Source organism: Callionymus lyra, chromosome 1 (assembly GCF_982586985.1).
Source record: "Callionymus lyra chromosome 1, fCalLyr1.hap1.1, whole genome shotgun sequence".
Taxonomy (NCBI): domain Eukaryota; kingdom Metazoa; phylum Chordata; class Actinopteri; order Syngnathiformes; family Callionymidae; genus Callionymus; species Callionymus lyra.
This window is the reverse complement of record NC_141818.1, coordinates 30,925,199-30,947,997: the sequence shown is the minus strand read 5'-3', so window position 1 is coordinate 30,947,997 and position 22,799 is coordinate 30,925,199. Positions and strand designations below refer to the sequence as shown.

The following is a 22,799-nucleotide window of genomic DNA, read 5'->3' as shown; positions in this document are numbered from 1 at the left end:
ATCAGTTGACTTGGTTTTGGGTCATTTCGACATTTCAGGTTTCGTAGCTGAGAGAAGGAGGTTGTTACCTGGATGTCAGGGTACAAGGCAAAGCATTCCTCAACCATCAATGGCGGTCTCGAGTCAAATAGGCCTCATTAGACCTGAGCTGTGTCTGAAATCGCATACTTGTGTACTTATACTTAGTATTTTTAGTGCATAAGTGTGTCTCAATTCTTAGTATGCGAAATTTAGTACACCACGCACACTAAGTGGGTGTACTAAAACGCCCACAAAACTGAGTATGGATCGATGGACACTTTCTACTCCATCTTAGTGACGTTGACATTAATGTTAACGGAAGTTTTGTCATATATATACAGTATATATATATATATATATATATATATATGCTTACAGGTGCATTTTGAGCCAGCAGTAGGACACGTCTTCGGTGCTGATACCGGCGTAAATATCTCGCGAATATTGCGTTTCTCATATTTCTTGATCCAAACAAAACGTGCTGCCAGCAGGTGTCGATAGTGTTCCTTCAGCTGGTTGAAATCATCGTTAAATAGTCGTAGTAGTTGTGCGTAGCGGCAGTGTTTGATTTGAGACATACTTTCTGTCGAGAATTTGTTTCTGGTTAGTACGTACACTATCCTGATGCATACTAACCTCCAGTGCACTAAGAGAAGTATGTGATTTGAAGCACAGCACAGATCATTGTTCCCAATCACTGATTCGTTCAGGTGTTCATATAGGCTGTAATACTTCAGGACTCCATACATTACGGTGTTTACTGTGATCCCAAGCTCTTCCTGTTCAGTTCTGGGCTAGAACTAAACAGAAAAAACTTTTTATGATGACCAGGCCAGAGGATATTGACAGTCATTTTGCATTTCTTCCATGAGTTTTGTCCTTCTTATCCAGCATCTTGACAATGGTCTCATCCAAGTCCTCAATCTAGTCCATGATGTGCTTAGACGGTCCTTGATCTTGTCCATGATACAACGGTTGGTTTTAATTGATTAAGTCAGTGGACTGTGTCTTTTGTAACAATTTGATATTTGTGTGCTTAGTTTTGAGATTATTTTTTTATCATTTTTATCATTTTGAGATTATACAGCAAAGTGTGCCATGAAGCCTCATCAGCACAAAAAGTGTAACTAACACAACACAGTTTTTAAAACTCTGAAAAAGTTTGGGAAAGTCAGATAAAATGTTCGCAGCATTGTTGTTTGCGTTACCTCAAAGACTCTTGCTGAAGACGTCTGCATGTGCGGGTGAAGATGATGAAGAGGCTGGCAGAGGCTCAGATGTGAGTGAAGCTTTCCATAATAATAAAATAAGAATGGAGCAGCTGGCTGGCTGCCGTCTCTCTGCATTAAATAAAGTGCACTTGTGTGCAGGCTGAGTGGGTTAACAAGCCGCTTTCAAACAGAGAACCAACAAAAGCTCATTTCGATCAAGAGAAGGAGAAGAAACCTTGTCAGGCAGAACAAGGAGAAATCCGCAAACTAATATCGGTCGCTGTTCTTATTGCGAGCGATGAAATGGCTTTAAAGTGAAGGACATTCCTGAGATACGTTCACGCTGATGAACAGCTGAGTGAGAAACTGAAGGGTCTTCTCTTCCTACAGCATCTTCCTACAACTCTAAACAGTCCAGTCGACTCTTTTGAACCACTTATAACCTGGAAGAATGAGAACCTTCACGGACATAGAGGCATAAAGTTCAAATTAAGTGTTGAATTAAGTGTCTCTTAAGTAGATCTTGGTCTATTGTATCATCAGTGTACAAAAACTCTCTTTTCATTTAAATATTTACAGTAGAAAATGATCTTAAGCCCCGCCCACCCTTTAATCAAAAAAGTATTCTCAAGAAGGTTAAACAAAAATCAAAAACAATCGAAAATTTAAAACACACAACTGGCGCAAACAGACAAAGACTGAAAAACTGGTGCTTAAATGAACAAAGCCATTAACAAGACACAGGTGAAACACATTAAGGTGATTTTCAGACAGGAAATACTGATAGGTCACATGGGCAAAAGGCAAAAACAAACAGACAGAGCACATGGCATGTAATGACGAGAAAGTCCAGCAGGGGCACCAAAAACAAAGAGTCGAATCCTCAACCCTTACCCTTTTTTATCTGACTCAAGTAATTACTATGGACGGATAAGACGTTCTTAAGAGCTTTTTAATAGGTAAAAACCATAGTTTTTGAAAACATGCTTAACAAAATTAACCAAAAAGATTAAAAATAAAATTACAGTAGAAGCTCTTTAATAGGGAAGTGTTATGTCACATTTAAGATACTTTATTTAGTTTTTGGCAGTGTAGAGACGGTTAAAAAAATGTTATCAAATAGTAAGAATTCAAAAGTGACGTGAAAAAATCAGTATGCTATGATGAATTTTTGCTGTACTTTTTTAATACATACTCTACAACTATAATAAAAATATATTTTTATTATCCCTTGTTTTTGCCCATGATTTTCTTTAGCTGGTGTGGTTGAACTTTTTTTTTAGCTCTGTAAGTTGTATAAAAGGTCAAATGCATGATGATTTTGACATTCAGAGGATCATAACAGGAAGTGAAGTGTCAAAATAAAAGAAGCTCACAGGGTCATATCCTCAGTGGAGGCTGATTTCAGGATTTAATAAAAAATAATTTTACAATAATTCAACTAAATACTCTTTTAAAATTGACACGGTGGCCTGTGAAGTCCAAGAGACCGTGAGTTTCTACCTTTTCTACTGCTGTGACAATCACTTTGTATCTTCTGGCACAGCAACATTGTCTTTGACGCTGGCTGCCTGCAGTCCGCTTTCTCCTCCAGAACGGCTGGCTGGGGTTTAATTTGACGGACTGCTGAAGTGTGAATGTTACAGCTGCAGCCAGATGTTTTGCCCTCAGTCAAATGTGATGGACGACGGAGCAGAGCGGACACATGGAAATGAGGGGCTGTGGAACTCATTCACTTTTCCGGCAGTTCTTGTTCTGCTCTGCGACTATTTGACGACCGCATGATATCACCTGAAGTTCCAAAAATGTTTTGGCATCAGACGTGAACTGCTCTGACTGGTGTTAATGTGCTGCGGGCTCATCATTCACAATTAGGAGCGACAGTAATAATAATAATAATAATGCATTTTATTTAAAGGCGCCTTTCTTGACACTCAAGGTCGCCATACATAGGTTACATACATAAAACATTTTAAAACACAACAATAAAATATGTATAAAATAAAAAGTAGCAGATGAGGGTAGAGCAATAGCATCAAATGGAATAAGCAGTTTTAAACAGATGTGTTTTGAGTTGAGATTTGAAATGGGGGAATGAGTCAATGTTTCTGAGTTGGGGTGGTAGGGAATTTCCAGAGAAGGGGAGCAGAGCGGCTGAATGCTCTGCTCCCCATGGTGGTGAGACGGGCGGTGGGGACAGACAGGTGTATGGAGGACGAGGATCCAAGAGAGCGGGAGGGAGTGGGAACATGGAGGAGATCAGACAGATATGGGGGGGTGAGGTTATGGATGGCTTTGAAAGTAAACAGGAGGACTTTAAACCGGATGCGGAACTGAACCGGGAGCCAGTGGACCTGGTGAAGGACAGGAGTGATGTGGTGAATGGAGGGGGTTCAGGTTATGATGCGGGCAGCTGAATTCTGGACCAATTGAAGTTTATGGAGGTTTTTGTGAGGGAGGCCGAAAAGGAGAGAGTTGCAATAATCCAGACGGGAAGTGACGAGACTGTGGACAAGGATGGCGGCAGTGTGGGGGGTTAGGGAGGGGCGGAGGCGGTTGATGTTACGTAGGTGGAAATAAGCAGACCGAGTGATGTTATTGATGTGGGATTGAAAGGATAGTGTGCTGTCAAGGATGACACCCAGACTCTTAACCTTAGGGGAGGGTGAAACAGAGGAGTTATCAATGGAAAGAGAAAAGCTGTTGGTTTTGGATAGAGTGGATTTAGTACCAATGAGGAGGACCTCGGTGTTGTTACTGTTGAGTTTAAGGAAGTTTAGGGTGAACCAGGTTTTTATCTCAGAGATGCAATCGGTACGGGAGGTGGGTGAGAGAGTGGACGAAGGGAGTAGAGAGTATTATCTTCAGCAGCGCTAGTTTTGTTCCTCCTAAAGATGTTGTACTAGTCGTATGTTGAAACTATGGTGGCCGTGAAGTGCAAAACAAATTTTTATTTTCCGTAATTACAATTTCAGGTTTTGTAAAAGTGTTTCAAGGTTTGTAAAAGTGTTTCAGGGTTTGTAAAAGGGTTTCAGGATTTGTAAAAGTGTCTTAGGGTTTGTAAATTTGTTTTAGGGTTTGCAAGTGCGTTTCAGGGTTTGTAAAAGTGTTTCATGGTTTGAAAATGTGTTTCAGGGTTTCTAAAAGTGTTGTAGGGTTTATAAATCAGTTTCAGGGTTGGTAGAAGTGTTTCAGAGTTTGAAAATGTGTTTCAGAGTTTGAAAATGTGTTTCAGGGTTTGTAAAAGTGTTGTAGGGTTTGAAAATTTGTTTCAGGGTTTGTAAAAGTGTTTTAGGGTTTGTATATTTTCAATAAACAATTAAACAATTTCCCTAAGAAGACCTCCTGACGGATCAATAAAGTTCTACCTAACCTAACCTATTTGCTTAAGGGTTTGCAAGTGCGTTTCACTGTTTTTGCAAAACATTTCCGTGGGTTTGCAAATGTGTTTCAGGGTTTATGAATTTGCTTCAGGGTTTGTTAATGTGTTTCAGTCTACATTTTTTTAATCCAAATTGTAATTTTGCACATTTGTCTTGCGCCTCTCTCTGGGCCACCGTGTGAAACACAAGGTTAGAGAAACAAGGTCATCAGAGTGTTGCAAACAAGCGATCCACAACTAAAGTTGCTCTCCGATCAGACCACAGCGAACTGGTGACACTGCAGAGGACGTTGATATTGACGGGAGTCTTGCAACTCTCCAGGTGTGACATGTGCTGGATGCTGGCCTGCGGTGGAGGGTCACTGAGGGGGCTGCGGGGCTCCGAGGGTGACAGCGACTAAAGATCTAGATTGACAAAGTGGATCACCTTCTTCAACTGAGTGGCAGCGAAGCATAATTTTCCAATAACTCTCCATATTTGGCCACGACTGAGTCAGCACCAGGTCCTTGAGCCATCAATCCAATCTGAGAAGATTGATCCGCCTAAGTGTCTGTGTCAGTGTGTGTGTGAGTGAGTGTGTGAGTAAGTGACCGTATGAGTGTGCGTGCGCATGAGTGCGTGTGTGTGCGTGTGCATGTGTGTGTATGTGATTGTGTGTCTGTGTGAGTGTGTTTGTTTGCGTGTGCGTGTGTGAGTAAGTGTCTCTATGAGTGTGTGTCTGTGTGAGTGTGTTTGTGTGTGCTTGTGAATGTGTGTATGCGTAGGTGTCTGTGTCACTGTGTGTGAGTGTGTGTGTGTGAGTAAGTATCTGTATATGATTGTGTGTCTGTGACTGTGTTTGTGTGTGTGTTTGTGAGTGTGTGTCTGCACAAATTTGAAAATGAAAAATGTTAATTAATTAAAGACAGCCAAGCATGTGTAGAGCTTGTGTCACACAGACACAAACACATACCCACACAAGGAGAGACACACATGCACACACACTTGCACACACACGCAAACATACACAATACAGATGTACACACAAACACACTCAGGGTTTGTGAATGTGTTTTAGGGTTTGTTAATCTGTTTCAGGGTTTGCATACAGGCACACACACACACACACACACATGCAAAAATACACAATAGAGATGTACACACAAACACACTCACAAAAGCACAAAAAGACACACACAAAAAGACATACACAGACACACACGTTCAGCAGCAAGTTTATTCCAGAGTTCAAGACTTTAATCCTTGGAGTTGATAATGAGAACTCAACCTCCTCGATACATCATCCGCCCGAGAAACTCAACAGCCAGGGCGTCGTTCCTCACTCCAGCATCCTGACACTTTTATTACCTCTCTTTTCTTAGGAGCAATATTTATAGCGGAGCAGAGCTGCTGTAGATGCAAAGATCCACAGCAGGAGAGGCCACTGAAGTCGGAGCTCAATTCCACACCCTTCTCCTTTTTGCCATTAACCACGGTGGGAGTATGGAAACACAGAGGCTCCTTTGCTGATAAGAAAAGGGAAATGTGCGGCAGTTTTCCGAATCATGAATAAAAATGGAATATGCAGCATTTTCTTTCCACATTGAAAAATCTCTCAGTGATCAATTTTAAAAGAGGAGAGAATCAGTAACTTATCTCTGCTTCTTATTCTCAGCTGGAGAAGATTTTATTTTCATGACGGATCAGCAGCAGCATCACTTTGAGGTGAAAGAACCAGACCTCGTCCACACAGAGGCGCTTATTTTCCTGTCGGGTTAGAGTTTGAGGAAATTAAAAGTAAGAAAATGTTGAACTTTTTGGGCTTTTTTTGTTGTTGTCTGAACTACCGTGTCTTGCTGCGATGACTAACATTCGCTGCTCATTATAAAGAAAGCTGTTTTCAGTTGAATAATCCTCTCGTTCTGAAGTGATTACTTTCGATGGATATATTAGAGTTGTTGGCTCCTGGATTCTCTAGGAAGCTCTTAAGAGCTACGATCTTCTTAGGAGCACGCTTAAGAACGCTTTGAAAAAAAGATGTGTTTCCGCAGAGTAATAGAAATAATAAAAAATGATCAATAAAGAAAAGGTCCGTAAGACACCCTCAACATTTGCTTAACAAAGAGCTATTTACGAAGCTTCCTTGGCTTGATCTTAAGGTTCTCGTAAGAAGGCCATTAAGAAAAGCAATATCTTAGTACTCCTTCTTAGTGGAACCCTTCTTAAGAGCCTTCTTACATCCTTGGATTCTGGTTTAATTTTCCCGGATAAAGCTATTTAATTTGAGATACAAACATTCATGGCATCTCACACACAAATCAATTCTACAGGTTGCACACAACACAAAGGCTGTTACTATTGACAACATTTTGCCCAGAAATAAGACTGTCAGAAAGTGACAATTGATCAAATTCTGCCTCACAATGATGCTTTCAGAGAAAGTGGAAACAAGTTCCAGGATCAAGTTCAGTCCTGGCACTGGTAGGAGACAGAACCTGAGAGAAACACATCCCCAGTGACGACTGTCGGGAATAGGACGTTTTGAAAAAGTGTTTGAAAACATGGGATTCTGGAGGACGAAGGTTTATGACCAGGTGACATGTGCTAAGATTTGGTTTCGCCGTTGAGCCCAGGCTACCTTAAATCACTCAGAAGGTATTTCAGTGACAGACAAGCGATGATTGTTCTGCTTCTGTGTGTTTGAATGAAGTTGTAAAGTGAAAATTTAAAGCTCGGGAGTCTAAATCATCCTTTCATCTGCTCTCCTCTGAGGGTACACTCTGACCTTTTTGCTCTATTTGGTTAAGAGAGTGTGTGGCAGCAGCACTGAAGTGTAGCCACACACACACACACACACACACACACACACACGCACACACACATTCAAAAAATCTTCTCTTAGTAGGACCACAACTCATTAATTGAAGTCAGATGTTGACTCACACAATCCTTCTTTCATGACCGAGCAACACTTGGTTTTTTTTTTATTACCTCTGGGAGAGTTGATTGATTTTCTGAACGATGGTCCCTCGTGTTAACATAAGAGCTGGAACTGTGGCACATGATGTTTGTCTGAGATCTAACACCGAGCTGTGAGGAACATCCCTTCACTCTCCGCTCAGATCAGGCAACAATTCAAGTCTTAACTCCAGCAGCGAACATAGCCCTGGGAGCCTCTCACAACATTGCAACAAGACAATATTTTAGCACAAAATAATACTGGCAGAACACAGCTCAGGGTGTTTCTACAATCGACCACATTTAGCCTCAAAATAATACTGACAGTTCACAACTTGGGGTGTTTTACGATTGACAAAATCCAGCCCCCAAATAATACTGACAGAACACAACTGAAAACGGATTCTTAAAGGGGAACCAACATGAAAACCCAACTCTCCTGACTCACATGTTTCAAATGTTGAATCTTCCTCTCCAAGATGCAGTAAGTATCTCATTATGACCATGTTTTGAACGTATTACTTTATAAAGTTCTCCCCTGTCTGAAAACTGGGCGAACGAGAGGTTACAAGAGAGAGAGTCCATTATGACGTAATAATGGCTTAACTCCTTCTCCAGCCATCTGTAAGCACAGCCCGTGATTGATGGCATAAGGTGACAAACCTTGATCCTTGACCCAAGCGCAGTTGTCATGGTTATGATAAACAAGATTTCATCTAATTTTACAAATTACAATAGGAAAAGAGTTTAATTTGTTATTTTTTGGTTCAGAATTATTATTTTGACAAATGTGAGTCCTCTTACTAGTATCTTAAGTGTTTACGCAGCAGTAACTCCTAGGTAGTCACAATACAATCACTCAGTCATGTTCCGACTTCAAACGTGTTAATGTCGCTGTCCGAAGAGTAACAACAAGTGCGAGAGCGTACATGCCAAGGGCAGAGAACCTCAAAACCTGAAATGCTAGCAGAGCTAACAAAGCTAATGATAGCTTTGGATAAAGTATAAAATATTCAAAATGTACATTTCGGGAAGAATTAAAGGGGAAATCTGGATTAAAAGGTGGAAAACCCATATACTTTCGAATGTTCTTTTATTTTCAAGTTTTAAACAATGTGTTACAATTCATACTTACTCTTGTTAGATGTTGGTGCGACCTGGAGCAGTCCGGCCTCCTGGTTCTGGTCTTGGTTAGTTGCAGTGTTGGGTTATTTGTTCACTGGATCTTGAAGTGGAAGACTATGCAAACATCTGGGATCACGTCTCTTGACGGATTTCGTCCTTTCGACGACGAGGACTAAAGTTCAAAGTGAATACCTGAAACGTAATTGTTGCTTTACGAGTACAGACCTTTATTCCTGAGGGTGACTGGTTGATTATTGTCCGCAACAATGAAAAAGAAAATGTTTTGTATAGTTCTGGTCAGTCAGGCTCCACCTGCTGAAAATCCGGATCAAAGCAATGAAACCGCAATTCTAGCGCAACACAATTGAAGTCATTATCTGTGGAAGAAGCAGGACGTGCCTTAGCCGTGACGCATACTTGTGGACACTGCTAGCCAGGCCATTAGCAGCTTCTCGCTTATGACATTCGGTCGCTACGAGGTCTCAGCTGCTTCAAAAAACATAAAGCAGCTTCTGGGACTTTTTCTAATTAGCGAACATGCAGGCCGACATTCTTGGAAAAAATGTTTCCTCAGAGATTTTCAAACATTCTTTGAACATCTCCCAGATTGTGACTATGGCCTCCCACTGAATGTGCCCCGTGTTTTCCAATGATCACAGAGGGGAGGACGAGAAATGAATGCAGCAGGAGGGATGGAAATGGACATCATGCTACAGTATTTCTCTTTAATCAAATAATGAGCCAGTGGGCCGCTTTCTGTGACCGTGTGGTCCAGGAATCTTTCTCAGCCAGCAGTATGATGGTGTGGGCAGTTCTAGAAACATCTTTATGCAAAGAGCGTTGATACTGTGAACCTGAAGCTCTGGCCTGGCAGTTTTAAAACTACTGACAGTCGAATTCATCGTTCAAACTGATGTCTTTATAGGTCCTTTTCAACCTTTTTCATCTTTGGTTTACCTACCGACTCAACTCTACCTGGGTTATGTTGCTTTTCCACCAGTTCTGTACTTCAAAACATATACTATTTTTAGAACCCGCACCTCTCTGGTTGAGAGCTGGCCAAGCAAGCACTTAAAAGGTAATCATTGCAACTCCCAACACAAAACCTCTGCAAGAAGGAGTACAGTTTGTCGGTCGGAAGATTTGTTGCGTGGACAAGGGACTAAGCCGCAAAAACACCTCTTAGTTCTTCCTTGTTTCACTTCTTTGTGTCGTTTTGTCATGACAGCCAGGCCCACCGCGAGTAGACGATGGGGTCGGTTGAGACGAAAACATCTTAGTGTCGCGTTTGTCCGAACCGAGTCGGGTAGGGTTGGAACGGTTCTGGAAAAAACGGCATCGGTTAAACCCTGGTCGTCGTCTCCAAAAACGGCAACCTGTCTGTGGACATTTTAGTGTTATGGACATTGTGATGCTACAGCTAGCTATAGCTGTAGCATCCAGCGTTAGCTAACAAAAGATGGAAAGTAAAGAAAATACAGAGCGATCAATGTTAGCAAGAGCACACATTGTACAGTTCTAATTTCTTGTTTCTTTCAGTAGAGAAAAACAAGTATCTGCAGTTGTTTTCTCTGTAACTCTGTGATAGCTCCAGTCTCTGCAGCAGATTAAACTGCTGTGCTGTGCTGAGTCTTCCCGAGGGAACAGTGTCCTGGAAGGCCAGTGAATAGGAGAACAAAGGAATGGTGATGGCGACTGATGATCTATACAAGATTGTCCATTCCCCTGTGGTTAAGGTTTAAAAGGACCTAAAGACTTGACAAAGCGCGTCATCCCTGCACTAGATGCTTCAGCAGCTGTGTGTCTCTAAACAAAGACACACTTACATTTACCTAATTTCAACCAATACTTTTTTATCCATGAGTCACCAAAGGCAGCCTGATGGCCTATTGTTGTCGATGGTTCTTGTAGAACAAGGGTGTCAAACTCAATCACAACAAAACCTTTTAGCAGTCCAAGTTTTACTCGTATTGTCGACGTCCATGATCTATGTTCTTTATCTTATCTCAACCAGCGGCATCTTTAAAGGTCACTTTCTTCAACATGAACATTTGTCTACCTTGATTTTGGCCACCAGACCAGATCTGGCCTTGAGTTCGACACAGACGATCTAGACTCTTTGAAGTGATTGCGTTAAATTAGCAAACATATTTTTTTGTAGAAGTTGATACGGAACATGTCAAACTGGAAACTTTCCGCCGCTCGTACATCATGACTGCGAGTGAGAAGCTGACATGTCGGCAGTGAGTCAGAGAGGCCCTCGAAGTCATAAAGTGACCTAAAAATAAACAGTGTCTTTGGTTTGTCTTTTTCTGTATAAAGAATTGGGTCAGTTTAGATGTGGAATGTCGGTTCTGATGGCGACTGGCAGATGATTTTCGTTATGCAAACTGTCAAAAAAGTATAATTATGTATGAATAACATTGTATGTTGCAGTTCATAACTAAAGCTTTCACTCAGTCTGTGCTGATTCCCGATGAGTTTTGAGTTTTCTAACATGTGAATGTTCTTGCGGGAGAGTGCAGGCGTTGGTTCAAGACCCTGACCCTTGGCTCTCATAAACAACCGCGCTTGCTAAAAAGTATTTTTATTTTCGTTGGAAACATTACGTAAAGATATATAACTTGATGAAGCTTCATGAAGCATCACTTTATGAGCTCAGTAAATGGCTTAAAATAAAATTGTTGTTTGCGTAGACTCAAGGATTATAGTGAAGAGTGCCATCTAGTGGACATGTTCCATGAAGCTTCATCATCACAAGTTATGAATAATAATGAATTCTAAATGTGTGTGAGTTCATTGTATGGAGTGTTTAAAGTGTTTGTGGCCACCTACAGGTGAGGATGAGACATTACTTTCCTTTCAAAATCCCAATTGTTTCATTTTGTTGTTTGCGTTGTGAAAAGTCTAAAAGTATCTTATCAAATCCGACCACTGATCCATGACGTGTTTACTTTCACGGTCATATCTTGAAAACAGCGTCGTATATATATGTCGCGCCTGTCGAAAGTCATGTGATCCGCATATCACTCAGGCCAGTATTTAAATAGGCGTTTCCATTATTTGGTGCAGCAACTATTATCATGGTGTTTGCTTCGTTTACATGACATTAACATGATCTTCTGAAAGTTAAACGTCATTAACCGCCTGTAATAGCACAGCCTGGTGAGTTGCCATGACAACAGTACGCACAACCATTGTAGTGGGCGTACAAATGGCTGTTTTTTATTTATTTATTCTTGGATTATGCCACTGTCATTGAGTGTGCACCAGTTCAAGTCAAAGAATGACTAATTTCAAGAGTTTTGAATCGTTTCTAATAATTTGTTGACAAAATTCTGTCGCGTCTCACCGAATTTCTCTCTTCCCAGGTGATCCTCATCCTCACCAAATTGTACGACTTCCACATCGGCAGCGTGACAGAGAGCACCCTCTGGAGGTGAGTTTGACTCATGTTAAGTTACAGTGACTACATTAGTTTAAGCAGTTAAGTCTGCTGCAACTTATAACTCTGTGAAAAACAAGTTAGCGTTAAGCGTTACTGCGGTTTTAACATTACTACACACTTAAACATTCAATTTACGGAACTCACTTCGAGCGGGGACAGAGATTCATGCAAAATGTAGTGGGTTTAAAATGCTAATAATATTCATAACGATTTATGTTATATGACTCCTTTAAAATAAATTAACACTGGACGAGGTAAAGACTGGAAGAAACACAAACTTTCCCTGCACCTCACTGTCACAAGCGAACGATGCATTCAATGACAGTGGGATTGCTATGGTGTGATCAAGAACACATTGTATGTTAAAACCAAATGTGAAAAGCTGTGTAAGTGAACACTGCATCACTTCGATGATAAAAGAACGTACAGAAAACAGATGGACTTTCTGAAAATTGGATGTTGTAATCCAACCAAAACTTACACTGATCCGTACACTCACCTCTCCTGACTCACATGTTTCAAATGTTGAAGTCTTTCTCTCCAAGATACAGTTAGTTCCTCATGTTTTGAACTTATCACTTTATAAAGTTCTAGGTTAAATCTTACAAGAGTTTATTATGACGTAATAATGCCGTCACTCCTCCTCCAGCATACTGTAATCAAGCCCTGATTTGTTCATTTTATACAACAAGTCCCTTGGAGGTGGAGACTTCCTGGATTGATGACACGTGGTGACAAACCTCAATGTTTGACAAATCACAGCAGAGTGGGCGTGGTTATAGCAAACAAGATTTCATCTCCAGAAAAAGAATGTTTTCAGTGGGCGAGCTTTAGATCATTTTCTAATGTAAATATTTCAATAAAAAGAGAGTTTTGTACAAACAGACACTGATGATACAATAGAGTCCAACATCTATTTGAGACACACTTAAATCAACAGATTAGTTTAACAGAATTGTGTTTGCTCAGAAGCCACTCACATGTGACGAGCGATCGTTCGACAAAAATAAATGCAGCAGGTGTTTGGCAGCAGACCGGATCTTGGCTACTCTGTTTTCGTGTTCGCTTCAGTGATGGATCTCAAGGTGTAAACACAGAACTCTTGGCGCCTGTTCAGCATGCCTGCTTGTTTAATTCCACAGATACTGTTCTTTATCTGGTGTCATCACCGATGCAGCGGCGACACAAACCTGCCGTGTTTCGTCTCCATCCCATAGTTATTTAAGTTTGATCTCAGACTGTCTCCAGCATTTGCTTCTCACAGTTCTCTGTTGTGTTTCCGTGTATTAAAACCTGCTGGAGCGTGTCCACACGCCTGCACGTGTCACTGCGGTGACGCTTTGGTTCGTCCATCTCTGGTGGCTTCTCTGGGAGTCAACAGGCGAAAGACTGAATGGCCATGATCTGTGAACGTGTACGCAATGCAACATTTAGATCCTCAGAATCAGAATCAGAACAACTGGGTAACAATCTGGGAAACCAGAGATCAATTTGCACATGTGTGTTGCATTCAAAATACACAACTTTATTTATATAACCAATAATGTACTGTCAATTTTATGAAAGATAAAGAAATGGTTCATCGCGTCTACACGATCAAGCGGTTCAAATCTAGATGAATATTTAGACGTTCCAGGGAAAGACTTTGGAGAGCCAGCATGTCATGTTCGTCTGGAGCATCGTCAAAAAACATTTTATGCTACAAAACAGTGGTTCTTTTTTGGAAGATCCTAGATTCTCACGGGGTAAATATTTGTGTCATGTAAATTTAAACAGACTCAATCATTCATTTCCTCTTCATTTTTCATTAACTTCTATAAATAGAATTATGTTTTTCAATGCAACGCACGTGCATACGAACCGACTGCTGATGATTTCCCAGATCGTGAACTGATAATTATACTATTAAACCGTTTATTTTGTCTTGGTTTGCTCTAAAAACATGGTGAATCAAAACAGGCCATGGATTTCGCAGATCGGGTACTGAGTTCAGGTATGAATGAATTATGAGTGGCTGATGAAATCTCCCCTATTCAATGAAGGCTTATATGCAGAAAAAAATATTTTTGAAAAGACCTCACAAAATAAGGTCAAACTGTTGTTGAATTGAATATTTTTCAATTTTCCATTAATTTTTTTAACAGATCCTTGAGAACAAAAATGTAATACTTTTTGCAACAACGACAAGAACAATACAGTGCAAAAGATTGAATTGTACTTCAATTTTATATAATCCATTTTGATGTTTAATATTACATTTCAAATACATGTTAGTTAGATAAAATATATAAAAACTATTTTATCAAGCCTCCCCTCCACAAAAGAAAGAAAGAAGAAGAAAGTATCATGCAAAGATCTTCAATGACTTGAAATTACTTATTATAATTACCTGGTGTGGATTGATACATTATTTTAAGTCGCAAAAGTGTTTTTGTTACGTTTATGTGACTTCTGGATAAATTGCGTTCTTCTTGCACTTCACGCTTTTTAAAGCCAGATGTTGCCCGTCAGTCGTGACACATTCTCAGATCAGAGCATAAAGAGATGCAGGGAAAAGTCAACAAGTGAAATAAAAACCTTAGGAAGTACCAAGATGATCCCATGCTTCCACGCTAGCTTAAGAGCTACAACATTGTCGCTCGAATCTCCATTTTGACCGTCCAGTTACATTAGACCCGCCCCTTGATAATTTGCCCAACTTTTTTAAGCTGCTAACTTTTATTTTTGAAAAAGTTGTGAAACAAACTCCCGCGACCACTTAGATGCGGGGGCAGAGACGGTCCTGCAAGCAAGAGGTTCCTGGTCCAGTTCATTGAAGTTCAATACATGTGTGGTTGCACTGGTGACTTCAGCTCCACGCGAGCAGCATCGAGTGATCTGTCCTTATCTCTTTTTGACTCACTATCAGGTTTTTAGAGCGTCAGTGACTTCTGCAGCAAACTCAAATCTCTGCAGTGAACACAATGTTCTTGTGTCACGCATGGTCAGATGGGGGCGCCGAGGGGTGGAGGATGTTGTTTGCCATGCTCTTGTTCTGCCGTTTTATCCGATGTAGCTGCACTTCCTCGCCCTTTGGGAGAACACACACACACACACACACACACACACACACACACAAGCGAACACAGGGAGAAATTGTAGCGGAGAAGACGTTAAGATTTGCTTTAAAAAAGGCTACAATCACTCCATTGTTTTGGGGATGATGCAGATGACAGGCAGAATCACATGGCAAGATGCCCAGCAGCCTCGTTTGTCAGAGTCGTTCAGTCAGTCAGAAGATCTCCACGCTGGGATTTCATTTGTGCTCTGTGATGCTGTGAAATGATTCCAAAAATAAGTGTGACAAAGTGAAGGAAACACACACCACTTGTCTCATTAAAGTCCTGAGAAAACCCCATTTTATATCTTTTGTCTGTTACGGAGGCCAAGGAGTGAAAAGCTATTTAGAGAAAATTGAAAAATCTCCAAATAAAATACTTTGAAACACATTTAAAAACCCTTAAAGAAGCAGTGAAACAAAATGATAATTTCCTTAAAGCAATTAAGATTTTTTTCAGAGTTTATACATTTGTTTCAAAATATTGCTTTAATTTCTTTCATCATTTATTTAATGAATCCTTGTTTCCTCCATCATACGTATTTACAAACTACTGGTTAAAAGAAAATAAATGAATTTGTACATTAAATGTACATTGAAAGTGCGTTCAGTACGGTGGCTGAGAAGTGAAAATTAAATTGACAACTGTTTAAATTAAATATTACAACATAAACTTGTAATACACAAACATTCAAACAATTTGCATTTGCGTGTTTTGCTTTATTATAGTAATATTGCAATTGATAAATATATATAGATATACAATTGATTAGGACATTTCAGAGTTTGTACTTCTCTGCCACTGCAATAAATATTTATTCTGACATTTATATTAAACTAATAATTCATGAATGATCGAATGAATGAAGTGCTTCGAGCGGCTAGTCCTGCAACAAGTCTGAGCTCCCCCCTGTCCTAACCGCTGGACTGATGATGCCATCTCTGCTGACTTCAGCTCAGCATTCAACACCATCATCCCCCAGCAGCTCATCCTCAAACTTCACCATCACACTGAACACAGGGGGCCCCCAAAGATGTGTGCTGAGCCCCCTCCTCTTCACTCTGCTGACACATGACTGCACCCCATCATCCAGCTCCAACCTCTTCACCAAGTGTGATGACGACACAACTGGGGTGGGTCTCACCAACAACAGCGACGGGACGGTCTACAGGTGTGAGGTCAACAGGCTGACCACGTGGTGCCAAGACAACAATCTCCACCTCAACGTGGAGAAGACTAAGGAGGTCATTGTGGACTTCAGGAGAGTGCACACCCAGCATTCACCACTAACCATCGACGGAGCTGCAGTGGAGAGGGTGGGTAGCACCAAGTTGCATCTCTGAAGATCTGTCCGGGAGCCACAATATGCTACACGATGCTCACCTTCTACAGAGGCACCATCGAGAGCATCCTGTCGAGCTGCATCACCGTGTGGTACGGCGCCTGCACAGTGTCCTGCCGCAAGACCCTGCAGCGCATCTTGAGAGCAGCTGAAGGGATCATTGGTGTGTCCCCCCCTCCTGGACATTTATAACACCCACATCACCAGCAAGGCCATCAGGATAACTGTTGACCCCAATCACCCATCCCACAGCCTCTTCAGCCTGGTTCCGTCAGGGAGGAGACTGCACAGTCTTCAGGCCAGAACTAGCAGGTTAAAGTCAACTACCTCCCTGTCCTACCATCACTCTCACCTCTGCTTTTACTAACTGTGCCTTAACTTTGTTTTTTGTTGATATTCTGTTTATTAGTTAATTATTTAAATATTTTTAGATTAAAAATGATTATACACTATACGTATACGCCATACTTAAATTAATGCAAAAAGATAATCAAAATATAAAGTATAAATGACTCGCTTCATCTAAGAGCTTAAACGTTTGAATACACATTCACAATTAACATTCCACTCAGACTGATTCACTGTCTCAAGACAAGCTTGGAACAGAATTAGAGACATGACAACGGTTATTCAAAACATCTGTTTATCTGCCCTTTCACACCTTGGGTCATGGATCAAAGAACGAAGCCGGACACATCCGGGAGGGGGGGGATTAGGAGACGGAAACCCCCACCAAAGAACATTTGAATGATTAGAAAATGAAACAAAATAGGAAGTACTCTCCACAGGGGATCGTGGCACAGGGAGCTTGAAGGAAACAAAATGGTGATAAGGGGAGGACCTCCCGGCCCGGAAATTTGCCTTAAATATAGCGATGTTTCTACATTTTGAGACCTTTTCTCCCGGGGCTATTGACCTGTACAGTCGCCGGGAGAAAGTGCTCCCGATCGATAGTAAAGCTTGTATTTAGTTTGACTTGAAGCAGCGAATAAACGACCCGTGACACTCTGCATTGACCATTTTTTTCCACAAAGCGAAGTATAAGAACCGGAAGTGACGGTGTGTTGGAGCGACCGGAACAGAATCCAGTTTGACCATTTTAATATTGTTGATTATTTATTTGTATTTATTTATTTTCTTAAATGTCTTATTTAATGTCCTTTCAACTGTCTACTTCATGTTTAGCATCGTGGGTCTGAGAGGACCACAATTTCATCTATGCTGTATGTGTTGCGTACCTGTATACTTGACAATAAACAACTTGAACTTAAACTTGATTATTACTATAATCATTAATAATAACCTGCTGAAAATAGACGGCAGGACTTGATGGTGGTGCTTATGATTCCTACAGAGACCCCCGCCAACGCAGAGGAGGAAGTCAAATGGCTCGCTGTTGACGACAGCAAATCAGTTTTTATAGCTTTTAATCTATGTTTACCCCTCATCGGAGCGGCGGCGCCCCTGAGAGAGCCGCTCGTGGTGAGGGGGAAGGAAGACCAGCTACAGTCAGAAGATCGACGAGATACATTCTGTCAAACCCCAGCAACTGCTTAAGTTCGAACAAATGTGTCGGAATCGATAACATCACAGAGCAGGTCCCTGCGCCGGAGCGAGGAAGTCGTCGGACAGATACACCTTTGAAGACATTCAAAGAAGGAGCCGCCTCTCCTGCTAATTCCCTGGCACTCTCCCCTTGCTGAGCAAGGATGAGGTCACCGCGGGGTGAGGAGTGACATCCTCTCAAATTGCATCATTTTGCTGAGCATGCTCGCGGGCTGGCTGATATTTTACAGGTCAGCGCCGGTAATAAGGAGACCGGCTCTCAGAGAAAGACCCACCTGATGGCTTCGACCTTTCGATATTGAACTTTGTAATTTCCTCAAAAATGTCTCGCCTGCTCTTGTAGCGCACAAACAATGCGGCCAATGAAAGTCAGTCACAAGAATGTGACTTCGTTTGACCTAAGAAGGTCAATCATACGAAAAACAGGAGCCTTTTTTATTTCCCTCTTCTCTCTGACAAGTCGCAATAAATCTTTACAGCCTCATTAGTTTCTCTGTTTTTCACACCATACGTATTCCCCCGCCTTTTTAATTACACTTGGGCCCAGAACCGGCTCTAATTTGTTTCTTGTCACAATTATGCATCGGCAAAATAATCCTTCATTTTCCAAGACTTTTTCTCGTGCTTGGGGGTCGTGGACATGCAAGAATCTGTCCCAGCTGTTCAGGGTGAGAGGCAGGGTACATGTTAAACGATTAGTCAGCTTATCTCTGGACAAACAGAGAAAATATATATATTCTTGGCTCCATGAAGAAAAGTTGAAAGTGACCTCAAGCTGAAAACCACTCAAGGAGACACTTGATTTTTCCACCACAGAAGCAGACTGAGCTCCATCATGGTATACTAAATTCAATTCTTCCCTTTGCTCTAATTTTTAGACCACATATGTCGAACATCAGTTTATGTTATTGTAAACTCAAAGTTGATTCATGTTCACATGTCACCATCTAAGGATGTCAGGGATTAACATAAGTTAAGGAACGGAGATAATGGACGTCAACAGTTATGCAGAGACATGAGTGAGTCACAAGGAAAGTAATTTGATGGGAATCCAATGCCGTTAGAGACAGGTTGGTAAATATTAAAAAACGGTAGATATTGTTATAATATTTTCGTCTCCTGGTGTGAATGAGTTTCCTGGTCTAGAACTTTTTTGGTGATGACGCCATTGTAAAGGGTGCTAGAGATGGCTGACTATAGCGGGAAAAGTGAGCTCACTGATGATAAACGTGGAAAAGTAAACCAGAGCGAGTAAGCACACAGGGAAGATGAATGTTTCACCACACCGGTTAGAAAAAATGACTTGACCATTGGTTTTTAACTTGGGTTGTTTGGTTGAAGCCTTCCAACGAGGACCAGCCAATGATATTTTAGGAATATATTAATTCATTCTCTTTACTGCTTATCCCTTATAGGGGTTGCGGGAGGAGATCTATCCCAGTTTCTTCGGCGTGAGGCGGGGACACCCTGGACAGGAGTCTGTCGCAGGGCCCACAAAGACACACAACCATTCACACACACACTCATACCTAACGACGATTTCCCCCAGGTTCCCAATCAATCTCTGTATGATTTTGAACTGTGGGAGGAAACCGAAGTGCCAGGAGTAAACCCACCGGCCACTCTGGAGAGAACAAACAAACTCCACACGTATAGGTCACAAGTTGGATCGTTCCAGACCTGGAAGCAAACCGGCAACCTTTTGGCTAACACGCTAACCACTGCGCCGCAATCCATTATGAATGTATTGTTTTCAAAAAACATTAGGTTTATTTTCCCCCTTTAATTTCATTATGTTTCTTGTTTGTCGGTTCCTGAAAGCACCTCTGGGTTTTTTTGGACCATTAGCGACAGCAGCAGTGAGCATAGTTGTATTATGTCTGAAATCAAGTGGAACAATTCTACATAGTTACTGCAAGAGTCAGGCTTTAGAATCGGAAACCGCTTTATTGCCAGAAATGTAAAAAAGTAAAGCGGAACTTTTGGTGGTGAAGTGGAAAAAGCGAGACAATCACGGGAGGCAGCAGTCTCATTCAATCCTCAATAAACAAGTTATATTTCTCACCCTTCTCGGTAGCGTCTTGGATCGTGCTGTGATGTATCGACGGGTGAAGGTTCTCCAGAGCTCAGTACATATTTTCAGCCGGTGCCAGCTGCCTGCCGCTGGCTCAGTGGCCAATCAGTTATCCAGTCAGCACCAAGGCCAGGAGCTCAGATGTGTTGAGATTAGAGTGAAGCTGTTGCCAGCTGAGAGAAGCTGCCAGAGAATTTGAATGTGTCAACAGTATATGGACAGAGGAGGAGGAGGAGAGCTGGAGGAAAAGTTCATGATTGCTTTCCTTCGACCGGCGACCATCAAAGCCGATGAATATCGTCCGGTTCCACAAGATTATGAAGTTATGGGAGAGAAAGAGTGAGGGATGAAGATGCTCGCCCTCACCTTACCCAGAGACACTTCCCTCTTTATGTTTATGTCTGTACAGCGAGGGCGCCAGCCCGCAAGCCACGATCAAACAAAAGACTTATTACGTCGACCAATCCACCGGAGAAACAGCTGGCCCGCATTCAGAGTTTGAATTGAAATTGGGACGTAAATCAAAAGTTTTTATTAACTCAGTAAAAACGGGAAGTTTTGTGCCTTCAACACAAGTAGAGAATAAATTCACTCTTCTTTATTTCAAGTTATTTAAAGCAATTAAAACTTTTCTTTTCACCCTCATGGCGACTAAAGGTTGGATTATTTTCAGAGTAATCTGTTTCTTTTTTAGAGTCATAGACATGAATGTTTGGTCATTTTAATGTAGCGACTGGAACTCAGTTGTCTTCATCTTCATCAAAAAAATACACTTAAAAAAATCCAAATACCTCCATACTGCTCGTCTGTAACGTCCACAACATTAGTCTATATTTCATCAAAACATCAAGTCTATATTTCAGGCTCTTACCAAGAGTACTTCCTGTCTGTGTAGAATGTTTGCCTTTAAGATTTTGCTACAAGCTTTGAATATAGACTCCTTAAAATTTTCTGAAACAATCTCTAAGGATAAACTCAAAAGGATAAACAAGGTACATGGATGTTTTGAAGTGTTTCTTTTCAGAGGATGTTCGTCCACTGAGCTCTGGTTGCTACATTAAAATGAACAAACATTTGTGTCTATAAATCTAAAAAGGAACAGAAAATACTCTGAAAATAATCTCAACAATTAGTCGACATGAGGGTGAGTATAAAATGAGTGAAGCGTACATTTTGTGTACGTTTAAAAATTCGGCAAATAATGTTTGTAACTATTGGAAATGTAGTTCATATTGCGTAGTGTTGTGTGATCAATACGTCAACCGATGCCTTTACAAAAGTGATCTGGACACAACCAAAAAATAAAAATAATACAAAATAAAACAAGAGAATATAGACTAATAACAGGCTAAAAAGAACCATCTTCATTGTTATAGATTCTTAGAGAGACGAAGTGAGTCCAGCTGGTCTGGATTGAGAGAGGACAGTCGGATGGTTTCATCAGCACCCGCACACCTCACTGCTGGTGTCTTCTGGGCACTTACCAGGGACATTCGTCTGAATCTGACATGTCTGTTTCGGTCACTAAGAGCGTGCGAGGAACTTTTTTTTTAAATGATGTGTCCAGGATGAAGTTCAATAACAAGGACAGCAGCTCCTGTAGGTAAAAGAGAAATATCAATGAAGCCACATTTCAGAGTCTGACGTTAAGTAAGTAATGGAAAGAAGTGTTTAGTCCACAATGGATTCTAAAGTGCTGTTTGGTTTCTGACTGATTTCCTGTTCAGTTTTCAGGGGCATAAGAAAATATCCATATAACAATGTATCACAATGTTTTAACTCCCGATATTTAATCACACTGTATAGATATTAAAAAATATACGTTCATATTTAGTTTTTTCATTTAAAATGACATTTTATTTTAATTCAAAGTTATTTTACGTTTTGTATTAGAATAGAGTGTGTATAAAAGACAATTATTCAATGTATTCTTTTACGATTTACACTCGAATATACACTGCGTTTATTCATTTGTGTGCTGCAATTAAACCTCCGGCCACTAGTTGGCGACACTTGTCATTTCCTCCGTGCCAAAGTAACAACAAAACAGGTGAAATTGCATCAATGAGTGAAAGAGAAAGGAAACATCAGAGTCCAGCAACTTTTAAAGCTGATGTTTGGACTCACTTTGGCTTTACAACAAAGTTTAAAGTTAAAAAATTCAACACTGACAGATACTGGATGTTGCATGTTGCTCCAGGTTGTTTGAGACTTGCATTTCATGGTTAATAATTGTAAAAGTTGACATTTTTATATATATATTTTTAAATATTTTGAGAAGCACTTTCACCTTTGATTCGAGAAAGTATTTGCTACTTTCTTTGTTGTTAAAGACAATATATTGTTGTTCCTACAGTATCGCAATACATCACAATATATTGTATCGTCACACATGTATCTTATCTCCAGATTCTTGCCAATACACAGCCCTCTTTCCGATATGGACCTCTTGCCACCGAAGGTCTATCATTACACTTGTGTCCAGTTTAAAAAGGTAACAAGAGTCAACAGAAACGTGTCCTGCGTGTCGGTTGTGGGCGGACATTCTGCAGAAGTCACCGGCTTGTATTCAGATCCTCGCCTAAAACAAACTA

The 22,799-nt window shown here is 40.8% G+C and overlaps 1 protein-coding gene across 1 annotated transcript in view; it reads left to right on the top strand.

Annotated features, from left to right (window-relative positions):
- Positions 1–22,799, top strand: part of sorcs3a (sortilin related VPS10 domain containing receptor 3a) — a 98,995-nt gene that overhangs the window by 41,438 nt on the left and 34,758 nt on the right. The window contains exon 2 of the mRNA XM_087801272.1: positions 12,049–12,116. Coding sequence (XP_087657398.1) covers positions 12,049–12,116 — 68 coding nt within the window. The remainder of the gene's footprint in view (positions 1–12,048; positions 12,117–22,799) is intronic.